Here is a 25,414-nt window from a genome sequence, read left to right as displayed (position 1 = left end):
ATAATAAAGAAGTGTCTACACTGAAGTAAAGCTCAATATATTTTTATGAAAGTAATTTCTTATCAATTCAATAATTAAATGGTACTTTTAAAAGGAAATAATAAAGAAATTAAAAAGGAAAAAATATGCACAAATATGTTTAATCCAACACATGTCGAAAAAGAAAAGATGTAATGGTTACCTCCAGTATTGTAGAACTGATCACTGTAGAAAGGATGATCATTGAGAGGAAAAAATTCATTCTTGTGGCTGGAAGTGTTCTGTACATAATTTCTTGTCACAATGAAGTAAGTCTGTGTGGACTGAAGTTAGACTGTTAAATGGAAACATCTTAAATGTAACAAAATCTAATCCTGTGCTCAGTAAAGCAGGGGAGTATTTTGGCATTGATCGCCATTCTGCCTAATGCCTAAAACTTGTTCTGAAATGTATCTGCCTATTAACTTTGGGGATAAAAGGATTAAATATGAACAAGGTTGACTTTTTCAGGGTCAGCTAAAGGATTTATTTCAATGGCAATTGTGTGCTTAAATCTTTTAGCTGCCTTTGAAGAATTTAATCTGTGTGCTGGGAAAAACTGGTAATTATTTGGATTCCACATATCAAAAATTTATAAATAGCAACAGATTAGATATTAAACACTAGTGCAGTGATTTCAGATGATATAAAGAGCTGTATACAAGGAAAAGTGAACCACAGACAGATTAAGACACTTGTCCAAAACCATGAAGCAAAAATTGAATGCAAACAGTTTGAATGTGCTTGAACAGCAAGTAGTAGCAGCACAGCTGCAGAAACAATCCTGATGTCCAAACCTTTTGCCTCCACTCTACCCTTTTGACTTACTGATTCTTGACTTTGCATCTGTAAAGGGATTTTCATCTTTAGAGACACTAGGAATCTTGCAGTGTACATCTATCAGAATATGACAAATCTCTCCATAGTATAGCGTGCCCTTTTTCTACCTTATTACCTCATCTGATAGCAATGGTGAAAGTACACACTCCCTTCTTCCTCTGTCATTTTGTCTACTGGAAAGTTACACTGCAAAAATATTGAGAAATTTAGCAGCAGTAGCAGAAGCATTACATAAAGGATTATACTATTCAATGACAGGGAGAAAAAATGCCACCATGTTACCAAATACAGAGACAGCTGAGAGGATACAAACAACAATGCAGAATGCAAAATCTCAAAGGCAGCATAGGGAAGAGGGTACAGGGAGATGGACATCTTGATTCCACAACTGAGAGAAGAGTAGGGTAGGTTTCACAGCAGGCATTGATTTCCTATGGATGCTGAACTTGTACTAGTTGCATGCTTCAGAAGACTGCTATTTGCCTGATTTTAAAACCTTCAGATAGCAATAGGAATCTACCTACTGACATAAAATATGGTTTGGATCAAGTCTTCACTTCTTTTGGAAGCTTTTAAGTATAGTTTCTTCTCTTTTTATGCTGCATAGTTAATTATTTGTAGCTTTATATAAATGATGAGGTTAGCAGATTCCTTCCATCATCTTCTGTAACACCATCTATATTTTTAATTGCCTTATTATTATATGGGACCTAACAGACCTCACACCCAGCTGGTTCTTCACCCTCATGCATGCTGTGCACTAGTGGCTTCTGTGATCTTGTCTTTATATAAAGAGATGTGCATTGTATAAATAAACATAATATATAGAAAAACATTTAAAATCTCATTTTTCTGGGGAAATGAAGAGGAGAGATGGATTTGCATAAAGCCTATGCTAATCCCAAGAGACTGTCTTAAAATGATCCAATAACATTGTGATGGGTGCAGTGTTAAAACAGAAACAGCCCAAACAGGTAAGCGATGTGCATTCATTTTTAACAATGCAGGGAGGACTGCAAGATCCCATCCCAGAGATGAGGAGGAAGGGTGATAGGAATTATTCCTCAGTTCTTATTTATAGAACATGAAAAGGTATTCCCAAACCTCTATAGCACACCATTAGTACCAGAGACTTCTCAAGGCAAACTTTGTGACTGCTTTGAAGTACACTACAGCTTGACTGGCTAATGAAATTAGGTAGATGTTCTCATCAATATTTTTGGTCTCGTTTTTTTTTTAACATAGAGAATTGCTAATAGCAAGGGCTCCCACTAAGAACTTCCAAGTATTTTATAACACTTTGTGAAGGGAGATTATCTCATTCAAAATAGAGTAAAATAACAAGCCAGAACATCTGCATTTTATTTTTCTGCCCTCCATCTTTTAGTTTATCCTGTAAAATTAGAAATTAAAAATGATAAACATTGCTAATGTTGTCTGGAGATTCTCATCACTCCTGATTTATAGGGAGACTTTCCTTTGCTTCCTATTATTTCTTCACCCTGCCTGCTCTTACTCCCTCAGTGTCTTAGCAACAAGATTCACTGGCCCACTGTAGCTAACTTGTCTCCTACCCCCTCAAACCAATTAATTAATCTATTTAAATCATGCACCAAAGAAGCCTGCTCAGGCCTGAACATACAGCTCAGGACTCAATCCTACTCTTCAATGTTTAAAGCAGCAAGAGCTTGCAATTGACTCATATGATAGCAGGATCAGATCTTGCATGTTCTAATTCATTTACAAAGGCTGTGTGATGATGAAGAGGATGATGATGCCTGTCATCATTTTCCTTTATCTTCTTTTTTCTTTAATTGAAGAAAATGACATGATGATGTAATAGAAAAATCCTTAAATAAGGATGAAAACAGCTATAATATCTCTCTCATTCATAACTGCCGCCTATTAATTAAATATTTTAGAAATAACTCTGCTGCAATGCCTGCAAAAGTACAATTGCAAAAATTTCATTTGTATAATACAAATAAATCCTCAAAAATATTATTTTGAAGATTCACAAGAAACTGTTTTTTAATAATAATTGAAAACTGCATTTTGTTTTTAAATTTATTGTCTAGTGGAATTGACAGAAAAAGAAGGTAAATGTTCTGGGTAAGTCATCTGAGTTTTTAACTTCTATAACTATTGACTATTCATTCTAACTAATGGTATTTATCAACAATAATAACCTTTTGCTTGTGAGGGAAAGACTGACCACAACTGCCACTTGGTCAGGCACTTGCTGAACATTAACCATATGTAATCATGATGTCCAGTGCTATCCTTTTTTCTTTTTTCCTCTCTGTGTATTGTACCCAAATGTTATTTCTTGCCTCTTGCTTAGGTAAATTATATGGAGCGGGAACCAACTTTTGTCCTTGCATTTGTACCTATGCCAGGAAAATTTTAAAGAGATCCTGCTCCATAAAGGAAGATCCTAGACACTGACATGAAAATCCATGACAGGGATGATCTTACTGTTTAGAGATACCACCTATCTGCAGTTCACATAGCCACAGGGCTGACAGCTCTGCTCTCATGAAATCCCTTTCTCAAAAATCAAACACCAATTTATCATCTAAGTGTAAAATTGTAATCAAAGTATCCACTATTAATCCTTGAAAGCACTTACCTTTCTCCACATTCTGGAACAACCCACCTGCACCACTGACTGGTCAAAAACAATCCATTTGGGGATTTATCTTCATTATAGGTAAGATAACAAGAGAGTGAAAGACAGGACATACAAAAGTCAATCCAGCTGTTTTCTCTAAGTATAATTATTTCACAGATCTCAGTGTAGGGCTGTTTACTCCACCAATTAGAGACTTCTCTGCCTGAAACTGAAAGCAAACCTAAGTCACAGCAGCTCAGCTCTGAAGCCAGTTTTCTGGCTTTTTATTTCTTCTGACTCCAGCGCTCTCATAGACAAGCCTTTGTACAGTCTATAAGTTGCTTGCAAAATGCAAAAAGGATAGAAAACTGGTAAAGGTGGTTCCCAGCACCTCAGGCCCATTACATTATACAAATCTTCCACATAAAACGCTGGGGACTGTTGCATGTAAAGAGTTTCCAAAGTCAATTTTTCGTTCAAGAATCAGCTATTTTAACTATTAACTGAACTATTGGAATCCAATTACCAACTATTGTAATAACGTATGGCATTAGGTTCTGAGATTTATGTTGGCTTTATGACTTTATGCAAATTTATATTACTTTGCAACTGAATACAAATTTGTGGTCCCTGCTTCAAAGCGGCAGAAGGGACAATAGTAGTAAATAGAAGCAGCAGTAAAAGCACTTAGAGAAAAATAGACTTTTTGCAGAGACCACGCAAATAGCAAAACACAGGCTGGAGAAGAACACAGGTAAAACAAAGAGAAAGGAATTATTCTGCCTATCCGTGCTTAATAAAAACTAATCCATTTTGCTATTAGAAAACCTCAAGTTTTCTAATAACTGAGGTTCTGATATGAGAATATGTCTGCTTTCCAAAATCCCATTCATTAGGAGTTAAAAGCATTTAAAAAGATGACTAAAGCTATTATTATCAGGGAAAAGATAAGCAGGAGGCTGCTCATCCTGATGTCAACTTTGTGTGCTAAAGAGTTTTCATGATTGACCTGATATTCTGGATCATTGGTTTCCGCTGATCAGTGGAAACAGAAAAAAAGAGATGATCTCTCCCCATCTTTGGGGAAGAATTTCAGCTCCTCACACTACCTGGGATCAAGTCTGATCTGCATCACATCCATTGATCATTCAGCATAATTTGTGTAAGAAAAAGTCCCACTGAGAAACATTTGCTACCTCAGTTACTAAAGGTTTACTTGAACTTCATTGTTAGGTAATCAGGGCAGTGTATAAAAGGTATATACCAGCATAAGCTCTTTGAAGACTGGTGTGGCATCAGAGTTCATAGAAAACTCCAGTGAAATTTTGTGTCTATTCTTCCTCCCTAACAAGAACTCAAGAGAAGGTAGAGGGGATGTCAACCTGCCACATATCCCTCTACAGGACTAAATCTCTTTAATTACACTTTTGTTACTTTTTCTGTTTTGCTTTTCTCCTTTCCTTTTTGTATTTAGTTTCTCAGTAGGTTCCTTTGCTTTTCTTTGTTTCAGACCATGCATGTCAGTTCCATAGGTAGTGAGCAATACCTCTTTTGGTGGTTTTAGTTCCACCTCAGCTGAGCTCACAAGAGAAGAGTGTAGAATTCCTTATCCTGACACTTTATAAATGGCAAAATTCCTAGCAATATTTTACACAAAAATGCATCAGAAAATGAATGAGAACACAGCTCAGTTTCTTTGAAAGAAAATACTATGATTAGAAGCATTTGTGGATAAGTAGGAGTTACTCCTCTGAAGCCTTGGATTCCAAATTAGCCTTATTTTCAGATCTGCTTGCCTGCCCTCCTTCCAGCTGCCACTCCATTCTCAAGCCCCATCTCTTGTACAAATATATCCTCCTGGTTGCCTCCCTATTTCACTCTTATTAAGTCCTGATGAAGTCCTCTTTTGGGACACCTTCCTTCACTCTGCAGCCCTCTCAGGATTGCAGTCTCTAGTGGCTTGAGAACCATAGACCTAATGTAGACACTTAAATCCATGCTCAAATATGAAAACTCAACCCGTCCTCAGGCCGATGGCCATGCCTGAGAAGTCACTAAGGAAAGTATCACAGAGCTGGTCAATTAATCGTTGTGGCAGACTGTATGCAGTCTGTGGGACAAGGGTAACTCAACCCTGACCAAGTCAAAACCCCTGCCTCAATGCAGGGATCTGCAGTATTTGGACTAGTGCTGAGACACCTTTGTCTAAGTAGTTCTTAAAAACCATACAGTAGTTCTTAAAAAATATGCAAAATAGCTATAATCAGATATTTTTTACTGATATATACCCTAACCTTTTTGTATTGCTCATTAAATTGATTACTTTTAGACTTTTCTCTCAGCTGACCTAATGGATGATTTACTATGATGACCCTTTAACAACTTCTACACACTGAATCACAGAAACACAGAATGGTTGAGATTGAAAGGGATATTCAAAGATCATCTAGTCCTACCCCTCCTGCTCAAGCAGGTTTACCTGGAGCACGTTGCCCAGGACCCTGTTTAGGCAGCTTTTGAATATCTCCAAAGATGGAGACTCCACAGCCTCGCTGGGTAACTTGTTCCAGTGTTCCAACACCCTCACAGTAAAAAAGTTTTTCCTGTTACTCAGATGGAACTTCCTGTGTTTCAGTTTATGCTGACTCTTATCCTATCACTGAAAGACTGTTATTATTATGAGCTACATCTATGCAATCCCGTTTGGTCAGGACTGGGGCCAGAGCACAAACCACTGACGGCTCACATCGTCTGTTTACTGCTCATATTCTAGTCTGCAAGATGTCCAGGCACAGATACTGAGATAGGAGGGTACTAGCTTGCCCTTTTGTCTGCAGCTGTGTTGCATTTAATTCTGTGACTATTATGCTTCCCTTTAGTCTGCACCTGTGAATGCAACTGTGTCACATTTAATTCTGTGACCAACTCAAGCAAATCCAGCAAACAGTGTAAATATGGCCACACTGTCTTGCATTCTGTTGGGTTTTTTTTTTGTGTTCCCCAAAACTTTATCATACTCATTGCTCTCCTCTGTATTCTCTTCCATTTTTGTTTTTCACATCCCCTTTAAAACCCCAGGCCAGATATTAGCAAGTTTCATCAGTGCTGAGTAGAGGTTGGTACATACACTTGATGCCTTCCATGTAACAGTTCTGTAATATATTCCATAATAATTGCCTTGTTTTCTTCAACCTCACACCATTGGCTCATAGAAGTGGTCCATTATATTCCCTAAGACTGGTCACTCAGGACAGATTGTACAATAAATTTTCTAAAGTGCTGAGATGTAACTTCTCTATTACTTAAAACACAGTTCTTAGAACACAACAGAAACTGAAGGAAAATAACTACCACCTGAGGGAGTGAGCCTCTTCATCAGTCTCTGTAAAATGCTCTGATATTCTTGGCTGGAATGTTCTTAGAAAGGTAAATGGTCATTTCTCTTAAGCTAACAGTTTTGTTTGCACTGTTTTTCTTTTCCATAATTAAAAATGCAGTGGCAGATATCAGAAAAAAAATCCCAAATAACAAAATGTGTCCCTTCTAAACTCCAGATACCATCACATCAGTCAGAACATCTGGTAGAAAACAGCATAGCTCTAACAGCAACAGCATGCTTTTGTGACCAAAAAAAAAAAAAAAAAAAAAAAAAAAAAAAGTTTTAAATAAAAATCACAAACTCATCCAAAAAACTCTTCCTGTTTATTGCATGATTTTAACTAAATGTTAAACTTCACACACACACCTGAAGGAAGTCCTCTACTCCCTCTGCACTCCTAACAACCTTTGACATAACTGTGACAAATTGATTCAAAGTACAGTTGCAGGAAGAGGAGCAGGAAAGCTCTGCTCTGCCTTGTGGGTGTTGTAGTCTTTCTGCTTCCTACCGAGCTGGGCAGCAATAGCGAGCTGGACTCTAAGTCCCATAGCTCCCACTACAGCCTAACGCACAGGCTCAGAGACCATATGCTAAGAGGGGGTGGCTACGTCGTGTCTATTGTACGTTTTTGTCCTCCCCCTCGTTCCTCCTCCCCCCCTCCCCCCAGCATTTTGTGGATTTCACGGGAGGTTTAAATTGGGAGTGAAAAGCATGGCTGACGAGCAAGAAATTATGTGCAAACTCGAGAGCATCAAGGAGATCAGGTATGTTTGCTTTGTGCTACATCAGTTATATGGAGCAGCTTTCCCTCCAGGGGAGCAGAGGAGTTGCATTCATCTGAGAGTATCTATTGTGCCACTGAAGAAAACCACTCCTGGGCTTTATTGCAGGAGCTAAAAATACATTTTTCTAAGTAGGGAGAGAGCATCGGCTGCTGGTAAGCACTGGTGAAACGTGCAGTGAGGGGCAGCGATTGTTGTGTATTTCCAGAGAACTACCCTGAAGCAATAACACAAGAGGGAAGGGTGCGTGCAGGGTGCTTTAAGGCTTTGAATTATTTCTCATTCCTAATGTTCTTTGTTGTAAATCTGTTATTTTGCCCCATTCTCTCCCATAACTCCCCTGCCAGGAGCCTTGATGGGCTGGGAAGGGAAGAGGTGGCACGGACAGCCGTGTATGGCACCGAAAGCCAAGAATGGATGTGCCTCCAAGGGTGGCACGGATACCGGAGCATGGCCAGACTGCCCAGCGGCCAGGGCAGCCGATGCCAGCAGTTCCATGCTGCGGTGAGGCTGTGGCCTGCAGGGGAATGTGCCATCTTTGCATGTGCTGGAAGAGGTGTGTAGCTGAGCCTGTGCAACCGCCAGTGCTTGACTGTTTTCTTTTTACTTGCTCTTTCCACTGCCCAAAGACGGGAGAGGGCTAATGAAAGCAGAAAAAAACAGCAGGAGGTTCCCTACCTGCTGTTTCTGATGACTCCACTGAAGGGATGAGCAGGGCAGCATGCACTGGGCTGGCAGGGTGTCACAGGAGTGATGGATCGCAGGCATGCTGGCACCAGGCTTCCTCTGCTGTCCCCTCCAGGCACTGCCGTAAGGCAGGCGGACGGCTGTCTCTGCTTTGCTGTACAACCAGATATACCAGGAATTTGTATACTGTCCTTCTCAGCATATCGTAGGATGCATGGTGATGAGGCATCATGAGCAATAACACGGCATTGTGCATGCCCACATAGGGGGGAAGTGCTTTGCTGAGCTTTCAATAGGACTTCTACACTCTTCACCTTATGACATTGGTAAGAGTATCAATGTCATAACGGCTAAGGCCTGAGCTGTCTGTATTTAGCAGGAATTTGTGTGTTCAAAAGCCAAGACAGCTAAAAAGAAAGTGAGGGTGGTGATTGTGGAACTGGCTGGAAGGTGCAAAGCAGGCTGGCAGCAGGTACCCCCAGCGCAGTGAATGGCAGCGTTTTGAGGCACAACAGCCACAGAGGGACACGGGGCGGCAGGGACAAAGACGCAGCCACCTGGCAGTGCGCACAGGCAACTCCCAGCAAGGAAGCTGCTGGCTGGTCCTGGCACCTCTAACAGTGCCAGAACTGCAACACTTTATCTATGGGAAGGGATAAACTAGGCAGCACTGTAAGTGTCCTCCTTCTTGCAATATGAACCTCCTTCATGAGTATGAACAAAGATCAGGCCAATATGTGTGCCTGGCATCCTAAAACTGTCCATAGAAAGAGACGAGACAACACGCATTGTGCAGAGTAAGAACAGTGCTTTTCTACTCAACTGTCAGGAAGGTTCTATCTTAAAATACAGTTCTAAATATGGCCAGTTACAATCTGATATGCAATTATTATAACATTGATTTTAAATATCTGATTAAATTATCTTTTCAACAATAGCAGCATCCTGTATTTGGAAATGTTTGGTACATTCAGCTTCTGATAATACATTCAAAGGTGACATTTAAATTGTAATTGATATATTTTTTATATTATTTGTGATAAAAGGTACAGCAAAGGTAAAGTTATTAGCTTTATTACACAATGAAGTTCCAAGAAAGTTGTTTTAATATTTGTAAAATATAAAAAGCTATGTCAAAAAGCCAATCCTGCTTGCCACAACTGTCAATTTTGAGCCTCATTTAATAAAACGTGACCAAATAAGCTACTGACTTTCCACCTCCTATTTTTTAAAAGGTGTTTGCAGTCTATGTAAAACTTCCTTCAAAATAAACACTAAAATTTCTTATGTTTATAGCGCAAGCATATCTTTGACAGATTTGCAGACTATATTAATATGCATTCTGTATATTATTCTATAAACAAAGGAGGAAAAAAACCTTCAGATTCAAATAAAACAATTTTTTTTAAGCTGATATCTATCATTTTTTAAAAACATTTCAACTGTATTTTTGCAGGGATTTTTGGAATCTGATTCTGCAGACCTTTAGAGCTATATATATATGTGTGTGTATATATATGTATATAGATATAAAAATATACATATAATTCATAGTCAGTATTTGTCATCACCACAGTGCAGCAGTTAGACTTCAATTACTGCAGTCAGTAAACATATGTATAAGCCTCCAATGCAAAGATACATGCACATGCTTAATTATATGCACCGAGTAGCTCAACCGAATTAACCACAGCCATAAAATTAAGCAGCTATGTAAAGACTGGACCTCGGCATTCCACCTGGGAGCAGCTAAAAGAGAATGAGAGTGAACTTACTCATGACAGATGCTAGTTTCACTGCTTAATGTCCTCTTGGGACACACTTAGTGACTACTGTAGTCAATGTGATGTAAGAACTTAAATAGAAAATACTACGAGGGCAGAGTTCATTAGGTAGCCTAGTTTTATTTTAAAACATTACTGCACATTGCCTAATACTAATAGAAAGAATTTTAATTTGTGTGCATTTTTTCTTTTCTAATATTAAAAGCAAATTGTTTGGATTGAAACACTCCCCTGCAACTCATTTGCTGTAGCAATTTGGCAGAGCAGGGCAGCCAGTGACTAGTAACAGGGAGGAGACCGATCTATTTCCATTGTCTTAGGTGAACACATGCCATAACTGGAGAAAAGGGAAGGGGGGGGGTGGAAATTAAGGACAAATATTCTCAGTCACAGTAGTCGAAGCTTCCATTACTAAATAAATGTTTTAAGCAAATGGGAACAATAAGACAATAATAACAGGAGTTGGGAGTTGGATTTTTTTTTTTTTTTTTTTGTGGGATATTGCAGTATTTTAAATGGAAGATATGATCTATTTTATTGGTATAAATCTAACAGTTACTTTCAGACTAGTATGCACTATTGCACAGTAAATGACAAAACATGCCAAACAAATCATCCTATACAAATCCCATCTCAAAGCTCACCTCTTCTTCATCTATAAAATCAGGTAGGTACAACTCATATTTGTTTTTGCTCAAAGTCTTCCTTCTTAAAATCATACCATGAATATTTTAAAAAGTTTGGATATTTGGACCATATGCCCCACTGACTGTGATGCATGTCTTTGTCTCCTGAATCTGCTAGAGCAAGCCTCTGTATTCGTGGAGTGCGTTCTATTAAATTCAGCAGCACTCAGCACAGATTCATAGGACACAATTACGTCTAAGGTCACGATACCTTTTATCATAAACCCTTCTGGGCAGGGATTACCTTTTGTGTTACAAAATGCTAAGTATATTTTGGATTTCACTGCAAAGCAAACGATTTGTCCTTTATTGGCTTTATTGCACATTTAGAAAGCCAAGCACTTGTGTGAATCTGTGCAAAATCTGGATATAATACTCTGAGAATAACATAGTTTAATACCACTTGTTTTAATTTTCCTCCCCAAAATAGCAAAAAGCATTTATTTTCCAAAATATTTAAGGCCTGTTAGTTCACAGTAATTGCTTGCCTGCAAACCTCAAAATTTTCTGTAAGCTTCAGGTAAAGGTGGGGTAGTTTTCAGATTGTTTTATCTTTACTTTCAACCACTTTCCAACTAACAATGTTTGAGTCATGCAGAGAAATGGCACTGTTAATCCTGAAATTAAAAAATAAACCAACTTTATTATTATTGCTAAATAACTTCCCAGGGTTCACCATGCTCGTTTTGAAAACTCTTAAGCAGCCATTAATCCTTCATGGAACAAATAAACTTTGAATTGGGCCATTAGCACTGAAGTCCAGTCAGTAGCTGCTTTACAGTCAAGGTAAGTATTGCCTGAGGCTGCAAAAACCAATGTGTTCAGGTAGCCATCTGTTTTAACAAAATGATCTTTGTTTTTAGTAGGAGATGGCTCTTACTAATGCATTACCTCCACTCCTAATTAGAATACTTAGGCATCTCAATGAAAGACCTAATTTTCAGGTGCCTGGCTCTCATGGCAGAAAAAAAACAATCCTATATGAGATGCTTCAGGTACCTATATCATGAGTGGGAAGTGTTATCTGCATGTGTAATGAAGCCCACAACAGCCAGACTGGTCTGCTGTGAGATACCTAGGGCTGGCTGATAGGAAATGCTGAAAACAGGAGAGACTCTCCCATCATTTATGTCTCCTCAACAGAACACTGAACCAAAGAAAGGTAGGCATCTGTGCACTTTCTTAAAAAAAAAAAAAGGAAAAGAGACACAGGTTGTGAGGATGCCCCCGCATTCTTTTAAACCATCTCAGCTGTTGGCTGATTACAAATGTTGCCTAGAAAACAAGGGAAACAACTTAAGTTCCTACCTCTGCCTGACGGAATACACTTTCCAGTGTTCCCAGGGTTCATCAGGCACCAGACTGATCATGATTCTGGATTATTCCTGGCAAGTCTGTCATTGCACAGAAAACATTTGGTTTTATAAACTTGGCCACTGAAAGAACAAAGGCGAGAGGAAACAAAAGGAACTTCATCTTGGAGTTTAGGACACTCAGTTGCAGGAAACAGACCTGTGTTCTGGCCTCTGTTTAGAGGATCTCAAAATTACAGAGATTATTTAATCTATTTTAGGTCTCATATTCTTACCTAATGACTGTTCCATGTAAAGCATGCTACAGAAAGTAAGGCTACTATGCTGTTCTTAATACCAGCTGCAGTTGCATACCCATATCATCCCTGACATTAGATATATATGTTCTAAGAAGACTTATTGCACTGAATTTTTCCAGAAAGTTAGGTGGAGGTTTGGCAAACTTCAATCCTGATGGGGCTTTATTGTGAACTAGGCCCTCAGTAGCTCATTTTGGTCAATTTTTATTAGATCTAATTCTATACAGTTGTACAAATCCAGACTCCCCAGGAACTGTGGAGATAATTCTCAAGTTGTCTATGGAGAATGAGCACCTCCAGTGCCAAGTAGTGCTTTAAGATTGCAATGTTGGACCTATATACCTGAATTCTACGTACACTGAGGTCCATTCTACACTTCATTCACAGAAACTTTTACTGTCTGACTTATTACTCCTTCAGTCATTTCTAATACATGGACTTGGAGATATGGACTTCTCAGAACTGAAAGGACTGGGTACCTTTTAAAATCAATGTATATTCATAGGTATATAATTCATATCTTCTATAATAATATTATAGAAAATATGAAAATATGAAAAATGTGAACTCTATGATGAACTGTAGTACAAACGTAATAACCATACTCACCAAGTGATTTTTATCAAATTTGGGTTTAAATATGTGTCCTCTGTAATATATGTAAATGTTTCTGAGTGACCTCTGACAAGACCTTATTTTGTCATTAACTTTTTTGGTTAATATCTTTAAAGGGTCTGGTGTTTCTGTTCTTCACAGCCCATTACATGGGCTGCAATCACTGACAATAGTAATCTAGATCTGTTAAGACTTATTCATACAGAGGAAAGAGCTTTACTGCTAAGAGGGAGGGTGACAGAGTGTGAGTCCCAGAAAAATGAAGACAAGAATAAAATCTATACAGACACTTACCACACAGTTTAAAGAAGGGCCCTCAGGCTAGCTCTAGAATTTCTTTTGGAATCTCGATTGGAGTAAGTCAGAGAACACAAGAACTTTAAGTCATTTTCCTGAAGTAGTTTCAAATCAAGAATAATATAGAAGACCTGAGATGATGCTATATGATCAGTGTCAACATGGTATTTCACCATGAGTCAGATAGGACAGAGGGAGGATTTCCACTCGTACATTTGATGCAGCCATGCAGATAAGAACAGTCTTCTAACTCTGCAGTTTGATACAGGAAGAGTAAGAAAGTGTATCCTTATATGCATACATTGTATATTCTCCTATGCTTACACAGAGTGACACTTGATGAAGACCATTCATTCCTGAGTGCTGTAGGAAAAGTAACAGAAAGAACCCTTGGGGACTTGTGATGGAAAATCAGTAAAGGGAACAAATGCCCCACAGAAGTCTGGGAATCCCTTTTCGTAGAGACAGGTATAGCCCAGCTTCCTGCAGGATGTTCAGTGCCTTCAGCTTCCATTAAAAGCAACAGCCCTGCTGCTGTTCTTAGTTCAGTGGGAGCGAGTCGGGGCCTAGTTGAAAGGGGAGTCACACACCATCTTCTAGAGGTAGGTGTTTAATTGCTAAAATTTCACTGCTTTGCATTGCTGATAGGCAGCCGCCTATTATCTACAGAGTACATGTTATAATCAGCTTTGCTGCTTACCATGAACTTAAATCAACCTTACCCCCCCTTTGCACGGGGACAGGAATAGGACATTTAAATACAAAAACAGACCTCTTCTTTCCCTGCCCCTCTTATATCATGCCTGTAGGAAGTCTACTATGTTATTAAATAGCACGTTTGCAGCCACATCTGGCTCTGCTTGTAGTAGCTGTTATATGTCACTAAAACGGAGTGCTACATTCTCGTTTTATTCAACACAAAGTGATTCAAGGAGTCCTGGAGCTCTTTACTATATATCTGAAATGCAACATTACAGCCTCTTGTTAAAAACACAAAAGTGCTATTGACACGTAGGTTACAGTGTATCATATTCTTAACTTCCAGTACAGGAGGAATAACCAAGGTCTCTTGAGTTAACCAAATCACAGGAACAAACTGAGAACAAGAACAGCTTGTTTGTTGTATTCAACAGTTTGGACAAGTGTTAAAACACAACAGTAGTAAACTGCCCTCCTGCTTAAAACTGTCTCTGATGACTGAAACTCACACTCTCTGACTGGGTTTTTAAACACTTTTGCTATGGAATTATGGATTGCCACAAATGAAAAAGAACAAACGAAACCGGAATGCAGGATGTAGGCAGAAATATTTATACATATTTGAATGGTACTAGAACTTAGCAAAGAACAAAGAATGCAGAGTTACCTGCGGGTGGGATGCTGATGGCCAATGTCATATAAGTTTTTACTACTCTAATCAGTCATTGCTCTGGAATTTTCTTCATTTCAAGTTATTATTTTACCAATTCGGATTATTGTTCACATAGTTGCAGTCAGCATACCCAATACTATGACCACTTGCATTTCACACCTCATTTCTCAGAACCTTGTTAAAAAATAAATCTGGATTTCTCCTTTTTGGAATTAATGCAGAGAAAGACCTGGGAGTGCTGGTGGATGACAGATTGACCATGAGCCAGCAATGTGCTCTTGTGGCCAAGAAAGCCAATGATCTCCTGGGGTGCATTAGAAAGAGTGTTGCCAGCAGGTCGAGGGAGGTGATCCTGCCCCTCTACTCAGCCCTGGGGAGGCCTCATCTCGAGTACTGTGTCCAGTTCTGGGCTCCGCAGTACAAGAAGGACATGGAGCTACTGGAGAGAGTCCAGCACAGGGCTATGAAGATGATCAGAGGGCTGGAGCACCTGCCCTATGAGGAAAGGCTGCGAGAGCTGGGCCTCTTCAGCCTGGGGAAGAGAAGACTGAGGGGGGATCTTATCAATGTGTACAAGTACCTGCAGGCAGGGTGTCAAGGGGACGGGGACAAACGCTTTTCATTTGCCCCGTGTGACAGGACAAGAGGCAATGGGCAGAAATTGAAGCACAGGAAATTCCGCTTGAACGTGAGGGGGAATTTCTTCCCTGTGAGAGTGACAGAGCACTGGACCAGGTTGCCCAGAGAGGCTGAAGATCTCCAGAGAAGGAGACTCCACAAGGCCGGCCTGGATGCAACCCTGTCTAACATGCTCCAGGCGACCCTGCTGAGCGGGGAGGTTGGACTAGATGATCTCCAGAGGTCCCTTCCAACCTTACTGATTCTATGATTCTAAATAGGCAAAATCTCAATTAATCAATGCAGTAAAACTCTATTGGTACAATTAAATGAATCTAAAGTAACTTAAAATTTTTTGAATTATGTGTAAATTTGATAATTCAGAGAAGTATAGTAAAATCTAATAGCATAGAAAAGTGCAAGGAAAGAGCTAGAATTAGAACACGTTTCTCTCATTGCACCTCATCCTTTCTCAGCCATACTTAATTTCACCCTTGTCTATTAATGCCACCCCTTAGTTTCATCTATTCACATATAAAGTGACATCTGGCAAAAAGATTTTGCAGTGACTTACTGTTGTCCCTCTGTATTTGTAATTACCACTGGGATACAGGAATAAGACTTTGCAGATGGAAAAAATAAAGGCACGACTGAAAGCAGAATTTGAAGCCCTGGAGTCTGAGGAGAGGCATCTGAAAGAATACAAACAGGAAATGGACCTGCTGCTGCAAGAGAAGATGGCCCATGTGGAGGAGCTGCGGCTGATCCACGCTGATATTAATGTGGTATGCAACAGTCCAGCTGTGGACAGTCTGACTGAAATACAACCGTATATGAATCATCCCACAGGTTGTGGAATTGTGTACATCACTGAACTATCAGTGATTCAATAATCTGGACTTTACAACGTCATCCTAGCATCCTGCAAATAGTGCCAAGTAAATTTACCTGAGGATCATTACTTTTTCCTGTCTGTGTTGTGCAGGATATTTTGCAATGTTGGCATAGTAAGGATTGGCACGAAGGGGGTAAATAACCAAGCTTATTGTTGCTACAACTTTACCATTAACTACAGTAACATCACTCTGGCAGTCTCATAAAAAGTGGTTCTTCCTGTTAGTCTTTTTGCATTTAACACCTGGAAGCAGAGCAAGGTTGGAGTTTTTTGGAAGGAAAGGGCTTTAGGGAAAATACATTATGTTTGTAAAATTCTTAGCAACAGCCAACCTTGATCATGGAGTGGAACCACAAGCCATTACCACAGCACAGTAAAAAGCACCAGCCTGAAAGGAATCTACACAAATAAGAGAAACATAGTTTTAAAAACAAGAAAGATAAACTAATCAGTGAGGCTAAATGGGGAATGTGTTTTAAAACCCACTATTTTTACTTCACGTTAGGGCATTTGTATGTCCGTACAGTGGTTTCTAACTTGGAATGTATCTGTGTTTTGCACCAGAGGAGAAAAGCTCCCACATCATAAGTAGGTACAAGCTACGTACGGGATGTGCAGACTGCATTTATTTATCAGTTGAATTTTGTGTCCCCTCCACCCCTCACCCAGCTGCATAACCTCTGTCTCAATCTCTGTTTTATCCTCCCCTCTTTTTTTTTTTTTTCCTATCAGATTATCTTTCTCTCTGCTGCTTTTCCCATTTAATGTGCTAAGGAAAGCAGGAACCTTTTATTAGCTTGTAGTCAACTTCTAACCAACAGTGTTTTTTTGGAGATGAAGAAATGAGTTTATGCCACCCTAGCACAGATTTACTTTCTATTTTTAATGCCCCTTGAAAGTTTTTCATAGCTCTTCACTTGCTGAGACAGGTACAGCCTGTCTGCCTACTCTTTCTGTTGTTTAGAAGGTACAGGTTTAATATATCTTTTTAATGAAAATGTCTCCTGTATATTATTTGAAGTTGCTCCTTCCTTGCCCAGTTTTCACCCTCCAAGTGTATTACTTCCTGTTTGACTATTGCATTGTCTCCAATCTCCTCCAATTTGAATGTGAAAATCTCTAATACACAACCTTCTGGCGAATCAGAGAACTATTAGAGGAACGGTCCTTTAAAACCATTTCCACCCTTCTGTTTCAGATGGAGAATACTATCAAGCAGTCAGAGAATGACCTCAACAAGTTATTGGAATCTACTCGTCGCCTGCATGAGGAGTACAAACCCCTGAAGGAGCACGTAGATGCTTTACGGATGACTTTGGGGTTGCAGAGGCTGCCAGATCTTTGCGAGGAAGAGGAGAAACTGTCCCTTGAGTAAGTCTCCAAAGCAAACCTTATCTGTCCTTATACCTTCTCATGATTCTACTGGTTATTTCATCATTTTATTTCTGCTGACAGGTGGAAGAAAGGTAAGATAAGCATGAAAAGCAAAAGTTAAGAAAAAGGGGATATGGCAGCACATCTATTTGTTAATATTCGGTTTGAATTTGTTGGAAGTTAAATTCAGATTATTCTAAGCTGCAAACTCCAAATCTTTGTGCTGCATACACATGGTAGTACCATTTAGCACTGTTTAGCCATATACCTCTGACTGAAAGCAGGTGACAAGTTACCCTGGATGTTTAGCAGATTTGTATTATGTCTTAAGTTTCATTTTAGGGTAGGATAGTAGAATTAGCTATTAGTGAAAGAACAGTGTCCTTGGTTTAACAGATCTGTTTTAAATGCAAGTGATGTTAGAAACCTACATTTCTCTTAATGTCCAACACATTTGCCATCATTTTAACTGATACACTATTTTAAATTTCTTCTGAATTTCTGACAAAATTCTGTTTTCCATCCTAAGCAGCCTGGTACTACAAGGAATGTATTGATCTGGTTCATTAAAACGTTAATAATTTTTAATAAAATAAAATGTAAAAATTAAGAGTTTTATAGAAAGCTGTTAAAGATTACATGAATATATTATGTATTTTCCAGGCTATGAGATTTGTATTTAGTTGTAAATCAAAATGGCTTAGAAGTCAACAAGCATTGACATTCTTCTGGAATCTGTCTGAAGTGTGCAAATGCAGGAGAAAATACTAGCCATTTTATTTAAAAACTAGTCCAAAACTCTAAATGTAGGTCATTTGACTCTAGTGCGGAACATGATCTATTATTTTTTAATGCAAAATCTCTCTTATAAGCTAACAGAATAGTCAAAAAATGTTTTGTTTTGTTTTGTTTTGTTTTCCTAGTTACTTTGAAAAGCAGAAAGCAGAATGGCAGACAGAACCACAGGAGCCTCCTATCCCAGAGTCTCTGGCTGCAGCTGCAGCTGCTGCCCAACAGCTGCAAGTGGCTAGGAAACAAGATACCAGACAGACAGCAACTTTTAGACAACAACCACCTCCAATGAAGGTCAGGTGATGGAACGTGCTGGCTCTTCTCTTGTGTCACTAGAATATACTATGTTTATAAAGTTGCTTAGTATTTACAAAAAGAAAAAATGATAGGTCTTGATTTTGATTTTCCTGAAAATCAAAAGAGCAATGAACCTTCAAACTTGGCTAAAAATTTGGAAGGCAGATCAAGTTATAGGATGTGTATGAATTACTAAAAAAAGACATTAATTTATGAGGATTTACTATCTTAATACTGTATTATTTTCAGCAGTCAGAGGACTAACTTAATTAAGTATAAGGCTCAAATGAACTGCGTTACTGGTCTTCCTAGGATCTATGGTCAAATCAAGAGCAACGCCAATAAACTTAAACCAGTAGCACCAGTAATCAAGGGTTGAGGATAAGGTTCTGTTTCTTATTTGACACCCTTATGACTTAACGAATTCCAATCAGCAGAGATGCAGTCAGTTTTTGGCCCTCTTGTGTTTCATGTGGGAGAAAGACACATTAGTAGAAAAACACTGGACCATAAAAACCCCCCAAATCAAAAAAAACAAACCCAGTAGCTGGGAGTTGATCCCAAATGGATTTGTATTGGAAGTAATGCATGTATTCTATGAGGGGAAGTGACTATTGGAATTATAGATTACTAAGGAAGGCGATAGACTCTGCACTTCTTGATGTCTTCAAATCAAAGCTAATATAATGATTTTTACCTAACCATAGGCACTTAAGTGAGGTATACTACTTTAAACAGCTATACTCAGCTCCTTTTGTAGTTAGCAGAAAGAGCTAAATAATTCCAAAGGAAGATCCATCACACCCATGCTCCAAAGATTCACTGACTGGAGAGGCAAACTGAGTATATTCCTTACTTAGTTGCTTACTTAGTATCTGGAGTTAGGTGAGATGAAAAGCCTTTCTGAAAGCAATACATTTCAGTCAAATGGAAACTAAAGGGCTCAGTGTGGAGAAAAGGATGAACTTCAGTATCTTATGTTCAGTATGTGGGATTCCTCTAATCACTGTTCCTGCCTTACATGCTGTGAAATCTCCTCGCTATAACTTCATCCCTTTGCTATAACTTCTCTGATCCAGTGAAGTGTTCCCCATGTAAATATCTTCAGAATGTGTGAAAAAATCAATAAATAGAATTTAATATCAAAGTTACTGACATAGGCCTGAACCATCTGTTTGCTGAATGTAATTTTAATTCAATTCTGTTTTTCTAGTTGGCCTGAAGCTACTGTACAATCCAGAGACTTAGATAGAAAATTTAGCATCAGTTTGCCTTTGAAGGCAAGAGGACTTGGTTATTTTTGCTGTACTGTAAGTTAGAATATGATACTCAATAACCCATATGTCAACAGCACTAAAATGCTTATAATAAGGGTTTGCAATGTTGTATTTCAGGCATGTTTATCGTGTCACCAGCAAATTCATCGGAATGCACCCATATGTCCACTCTGCAAAGCAAAGAGCCGATCTCGGAATCCCAAAAAGCCCAAGAGGAAACAGGATGAATGAGGAAGGACAGAAGATTGAGAACGACACATGTGACCAGTCCCAATACCTTTCCAGTAGAACTGTAAATGTAGCCAGACTTTATCAAGTGCAGACTCAAATACGACCTACCCATTGTTTTCTATTTAATGTTATGCAAGCACAATGTTTCTTTTCTATCTTAATTTCCTTCCAGTCCTTAAGATTTGGTTTTAGGAAATGAAGTATAATTGGTGCTATAGTTTAACATTTCAAATATTGCAAATTTTGGAGTCCTAAAGAAAAGAGGATTCTAATGTAAGTATCCTAAATGTCAGTCTATGCCTATAGGCCAAATGTAATTACCACAAACTCTTTTATGTCCTCTTTTTTAAGCAGATGCTACTAAAAGATCATTCTAATTTTCTCCTGATAACAGGAGACTACTTTAAGTGAAGAAATAGCAGTCTCTGTCTGTTTCACTAAAGAACAACTTGTTTACCTGGCTAGTAATACTACATAGGTTTGGGTATCAAGTAGAACTGTTTTTATAATGGACATGTCATGAAAAAAAAATGTATATACAGGAAATCAGTATATTAAGGACACAAGCGAATTTTGATTATTTACTAGAGTTTGATTGTGCTACTACTTCAAACTTGGCTAAAAATTTGGAAGGCGGATCAAGTTATAGGATGTGTATGAATTACTAAAAAAGACATTAATTTATGAGGATTTACCATCTTAATGTTGTATTATTTTCAGCAGTCAGAGGACTAACTTGTATAAGGCTCAAATGAACTGCGTTAGTGGTCTTCCTAGGATCTATGGCCAACAAGCTCACTATGGTTCTCCAGAGATCACACATCAAATAACCAATATTTCTTTGCCTCTGTGACTCCAACATCAGCCATTCTGCATGTCTTCTCTTCCTGGTTTCTACTACCAAAAATCTCCCTTAGCAGACTTCTCCTCCAGTGGATCACAGGGAACTTCAATAGCATGCACCAGAAGCAACTAAAAATGATACATTTCACCAGAATTGTCTGTTCTGTTCTGGGGGGGGAGGGTTGTTTTGTTTCTCTCCCACCCAGAAAACTCACTAGTCGTTCGTCTTTCTGTAAGTCATTTTCAAACTAGCTTAATTTTAGCCCAAGCTAGTTTCGTGTTAGGCACATGTGCCAAAAGGACCCTGATGAGAGGATCCTTCAGACTTCTCACTGTATCTGCGTCTTCCTGTTCTTTCATCTCATGTAACAACAGCTCCTGCAAAGGGGAAGATGGTGGTGACCCAACTACAGAATTGGGGCTTAAAACTTATCCAAACCAAACTTGGTTTCCAGTTCCAGTTTTGTCATTAGTTTTGCTGTCTGAACTGATACTAAGTCTTAAATAGTCTTTCCACTAACTTTAGGAGGCAGGGGCTGCCTGTCTAGATTCTTCCTCTCTTTTTAGCCCAATTCTTTCCTCTACTATTATGCTATAGTGGTTATATTGAGAATTTTGCTTGTTAAAAGGAAGAACAGGGAAGCCTCAAACCTCTGATAAGAAGACAATCAAATACTGGGAACTATACAAATCCACGTGAAGATTTTTCTGGTTAAATCACGTATATTGCCATGAATTTCCCAGCTCTACCATAAAGCACATGAGTATTTTATTGAAGATAGTCCTATAATTTATGGCCAGTTCAGCTGGTATTATTCCACTTTAATGTTTCACAGCCAAACAAACATCTCTCAACGGCAGAGACAGAACATGAACCACGTGCTCCCGAAAATACATAAAGAGCAGTTTGTTACTTGCATTACTGGGACTTGATCTCTGTGTTACGGTGAAGCTAGTCTGACCCCACATTCTCTTCACCAGATGGCAGCAATGCTTTAATTTTGTATCCTTATGCATATTTCCTAACACAAATATTGGATTCTTCCTTTAGGTATCAGAGTGGCCATATGGTGTCTGCCCTGCTCAGAGCATTTTATTGGGCTTATGAAAAAATGTGCATAGTTAAGAGGATAGCACATAAGCTCCTCCTAATTGCAAGCATGAGAGCAGAATACTTCTGATAATGGAAGTACATAAATTTTAAAAGTAGTGACAGTGGGTGAATGTTCTGCAATAAACCAGTGTGCACAGAAGGACAGATTTGTAAAAACTTGGACTTATAATCTAGAAGGTCCTGAAATAAATGGAGTTAGTCCTAGTTGCTCTCACTTCACTGCTACTTTCCAAGGTTACTTACTTCTTGGAGATCTCTAAAGCTGTAAACTGAAGCATGCTTGGGGACTGACCATTTCCTAATTCAGTAAGTCTGTTTTGTACTTTCACTTCTTAAAAATAGTGTCTTGTGCCCTTGTGTTTAACAATTTTTTATTTTTTTTTTAAGAAAGAAGCTAACAGCCTTTGTTTGTATCAGTCATGGATTAGTATTTACATATCTGTTTTCACATCCTTCATGAAGTTACGAATTGTGTGCATTTGCATCACTCAAACTACTTCAAGGAGGCAAAATCTGTACTATATATTAAGGGATCCTGGGTGGGGGAGAAGCAGAATCTTTTTTTAAGGAAATATTTCTCTTTCTCTCATAGATTAATTAAGGAGGTTTATATGAATAGCTTTTCACATGACAACCCTCAGGCCTTTTCTCCCATCCTCTTTCTCAAGAAACTACAGAGATAATTATGAAACATTGATTTATTGCTCTTTTAAGTATATAAGGAAGCTGTCTGAAGTACAGCTCTTATCACAAAACTTCTACATTTTTGATCCGTGGAGAACCAATGGTGTTTCCCTTTGTACCTGAGGTTCTTTGAGGTTATTTCATCACTAAGTTCAGTTTATCATTATTGTTTGGGTTAAATTCTCTTAATAGTTACACAGAGACCCTACTCTTGTACTCTGAAAGGCTGTTCAAGCCTGAATAGCTTACAAGACTTTGTATTACTAAAATCTGGTGTAACTCTGGCTTTGTCATTCCCTTTGCAATCCAGTGATTTTGCTGTTGCTTGAATAGTGATTCTTTTGTTGCAGTTCCTACCTTGCCTAGAAGGATACTCCCATTTTCTGCAACTGAATAGCAAAGAATACACAAGCCTCCCTCTCCCCCACCCTGCCTTCCAAACATCTTGAAAGAGCAAGAACACTGTACTGTGCTTAAAGGCTTTGCTGTGGGAATATTTGTATCTAAGATGGGGTAACTCAGTTGTTCAGACTTTAGTGCCAAGCACCTCATTAACAAAATAGAGAAATCATAAACAAAATTCTAATACTTGCACTTAATGAGTTCAAACTTAGCCTTCTAAACAGCAGGCTTGTGATTGACTGAACCTGCCAGTGGCTTTGAGTTGGAGAACTGGATCTACTTTTGAAAGAACAGCCACTTCATATACCAGACTACTCAAGAAGTTAAGATTTTAACAGCTTTTTAAATAAAGAAAAGTGCTTTCCTTTATTTTACGGTTTTCTGTTAACAAAAAAAAAAATCATGGCTTTTATTTTAGCATTTAGGTATCTTAGCAATACCTTGAGTTTCACTGGCTTCTATGTTCTGAATACTTTACTCCTGTGCCCAGTTGGAGTAACAGTGTGCTACCTGTTTAACTTGTCTGTACTTCCTTTTTAATAAACAGTTGTTTCATGTTAACTCTCATGTATCATGTTAACCTTTTTCCTGAAGGATATTTTCGTATCTGTTACTTGCTTATGCTACTGGGAAGCAGCCATACCCTAAAAAGGTAAAATCTGGTTGTTTAATTTTATATTATGCAATTAGACACATTTCTGTTACATCCTTAGAGCAACTTTATGAGGCTAAATATGGTGAAAGAAATACCTGTTTTAATGAGCTCTGGAAAGTGACAAGTAAAAAGGAAAAGAAGATAGCAAGAACAAGGATAACGTATACAAATTTCTCATTCACATTTCTAGAATTCAAATATTGTGTGCTTAAGCACCATGATTTCTACATCTGCGGAAAAGTCACAGAAACAGTGTCTAATTCCCCAAACCAGGTATTTCTGCAGTGAAACTATCCTCTGCTACTACTGGCTAACACCTGAAATGGACAGGTTGTGTGAATATAAATGCCTAATTTGCACTTGCAGGCATCCAGTTGTGAAAAGTCAAACAGAACTAGAAAAAATAACAAGTAAATCATTTCCTGCAGTGATACAACTTTACATATCTCTGCTGCAGTTTAACCACTGAAAAGCTCTTACTGGAGTATATATTTCAGTTTGTGTCTGATTTACTGAGCTTCAGCCTGAATCAGCTCCCAATCATACAAACTAATTCAAAATAAGCCACTCTTAAATGTATACATTCCAAACTCAGCTTTTCCTTAAAAAAAAAAAAAAAAAAAAAAAAAAAAAAAAAGGAAAGAAGAAGAGAGAGAACAAGTCATCTTCAGACTAGTTTCAATTTAAACTCAGTTTAAAGTCACATGCAAAGCTTATTTTCAGGTACCACTTTACCAAGGGGCCAACAAAAGGGCATATTCTGCACAGTTCCTCATTGCTGAGGAACCTCCAGCTTGTTTTGCTTTCTAAAAGAAGCAAGAGGCATGATTCCCTCCTTGCTTGAAGGCAGGGGATGGATGTCTTCCAAAGAGTCCTGCTTTGCCATTAGGAGATGGTATCTTCCAATAATGCTTGCTGCAAGTTACTTCTCTCATTAAACTGGTGACAGAGGAGCTTATGGAGCACTCCCTTATCCAGCTGAATCAGGAAAGCTCACAGATGATGTGCACTGTGAGCAAGGGAGGTAACCTGCTACATGAGAACAAAAACAGCTTTGGGAAATAACCTATTGCACTAGCATACCTGGACTCAGAGGAAACTGTCTATCCTAGACCTCACAGAGCTCAGACCCTGAGCTTGCTTAAATGTAAGGGGCATGATTTTTCCACAGGTATTAAGTGTCTTTAAACAGAAAAAAGCCATAAAACCTAACCATCACCCTAATCTTCCTTTGCACCATGACAGCCATCCCAAGATAAAAGAAAAAAAGTGATTTCTATTCATACTTACTGCCATCTAAACTGTTCAAGTCTTGAAACATCCTACACTAATCTCAGCTCATCCAACTGCTCTTTCCAGTTCCCTAATCTTAACCGCAACTAGAACTCCACTTATAACATTAGTCATAAAGCTTACACACTCATACCTTCCTGAAAACATTGAAATATTCTTCATAACTGACACCAGCCTCCATCTTATTTTCCTGAGCTTAGCACAATCCTGTAATCAAATGAGCTCCCAAACTCCTATCACTTAACTCAAAGGG

The 25,414-nt window shown here is 38.6% G+C and overlaps 2 protein-coding genes across 5 annotated transcripts in view; one reads left to right on the top strand and one right to left on the bottom strand.

Annotated features, from left to right (window-relative positions):
- ZC3H12B (zinc finger CCCH-type containing 12B) overlaps window positions 1-25,414 on the bottom strand; it is a 70,400-nt gene that overhangs the window by 28,163 nt on the left and 16,823 nt on the right. For 3 of the 4 annotated variants that reach the window (XM_062584504.1, XM_062584505.1, XM_062584507.1), the window contains exon 1: window positions 182-384. The gene's annotated coding sequence lies outside the window, so the exon portion shown is untranslated. Of the gene's footprint in view, window positions 1-181; window positions 385-25,414 lie in introns of those variants that run through there. The other variant, XM_062584501.1, reaches the window with a different exon arrangement.
- ZC4H2 (zinc finger C4H2-type containing) lies at window positions 7,519-23,774 on the top strand. Its single transcript, XM_062584974.1, has 5 exons — window positions 7,519-7,615; window positions 15,918-16,089; window positions 17,398-17,570; window positions 18,497-18,659; window positions 20,057-23,774. The coding sequence occupies exons 1-5, from the start codon at window positions 7,563-7,565 to the stop codon at window positions 20,168-20,170; spliced, it is 675 nt and encodes a 224-aa protein (XP_062440958.1). The 5' UTR covers window positions 7,519-7,562; the 3' UTR covers window positions 20,171-23,774.

This window comes from Rhea pennata, chromosome 11 (assembly GCF_028389875.1).
Source record: "Rhea pennata isolate bPtePen1 chromosome 11, bPtePen1.pri, whole genome shotgun sequence".
In the NCBI taxonomy this organism is placed as follows: Eukaryota; Metazoa; Chordata; class Aves; order Rheiformes; family Rheidae; genus Rhea; species Rhea pennata.
Note: the sequence above shows the minus strand (reverse complement) of the source record. Positions and strands in the feature narration are given on the sequence as shown.

Coding starts and splice junctions, on each gene's coding strand:
- ZC4H2 (XM_062584974.1), top strand. CDS start 7,563: ATGGCTGACGAGCAAGAAATTATGTGCAAACTCGAGAGCATCAAGGAG. Junction 7,616..15,917: donor GAGAGCATCAAGGAGATCAG/GTATGTTTGCTT, acceptor ACTGGGATACAG/GAATAAGACTTTGCAGATGG. Junction 18,660..20,056: donor AACAACCACCTCCAATGAAG/GTCAGGTGATGG, acceptor GTTGTATTTCAG/GCATGTTTATCGTGTCACCA.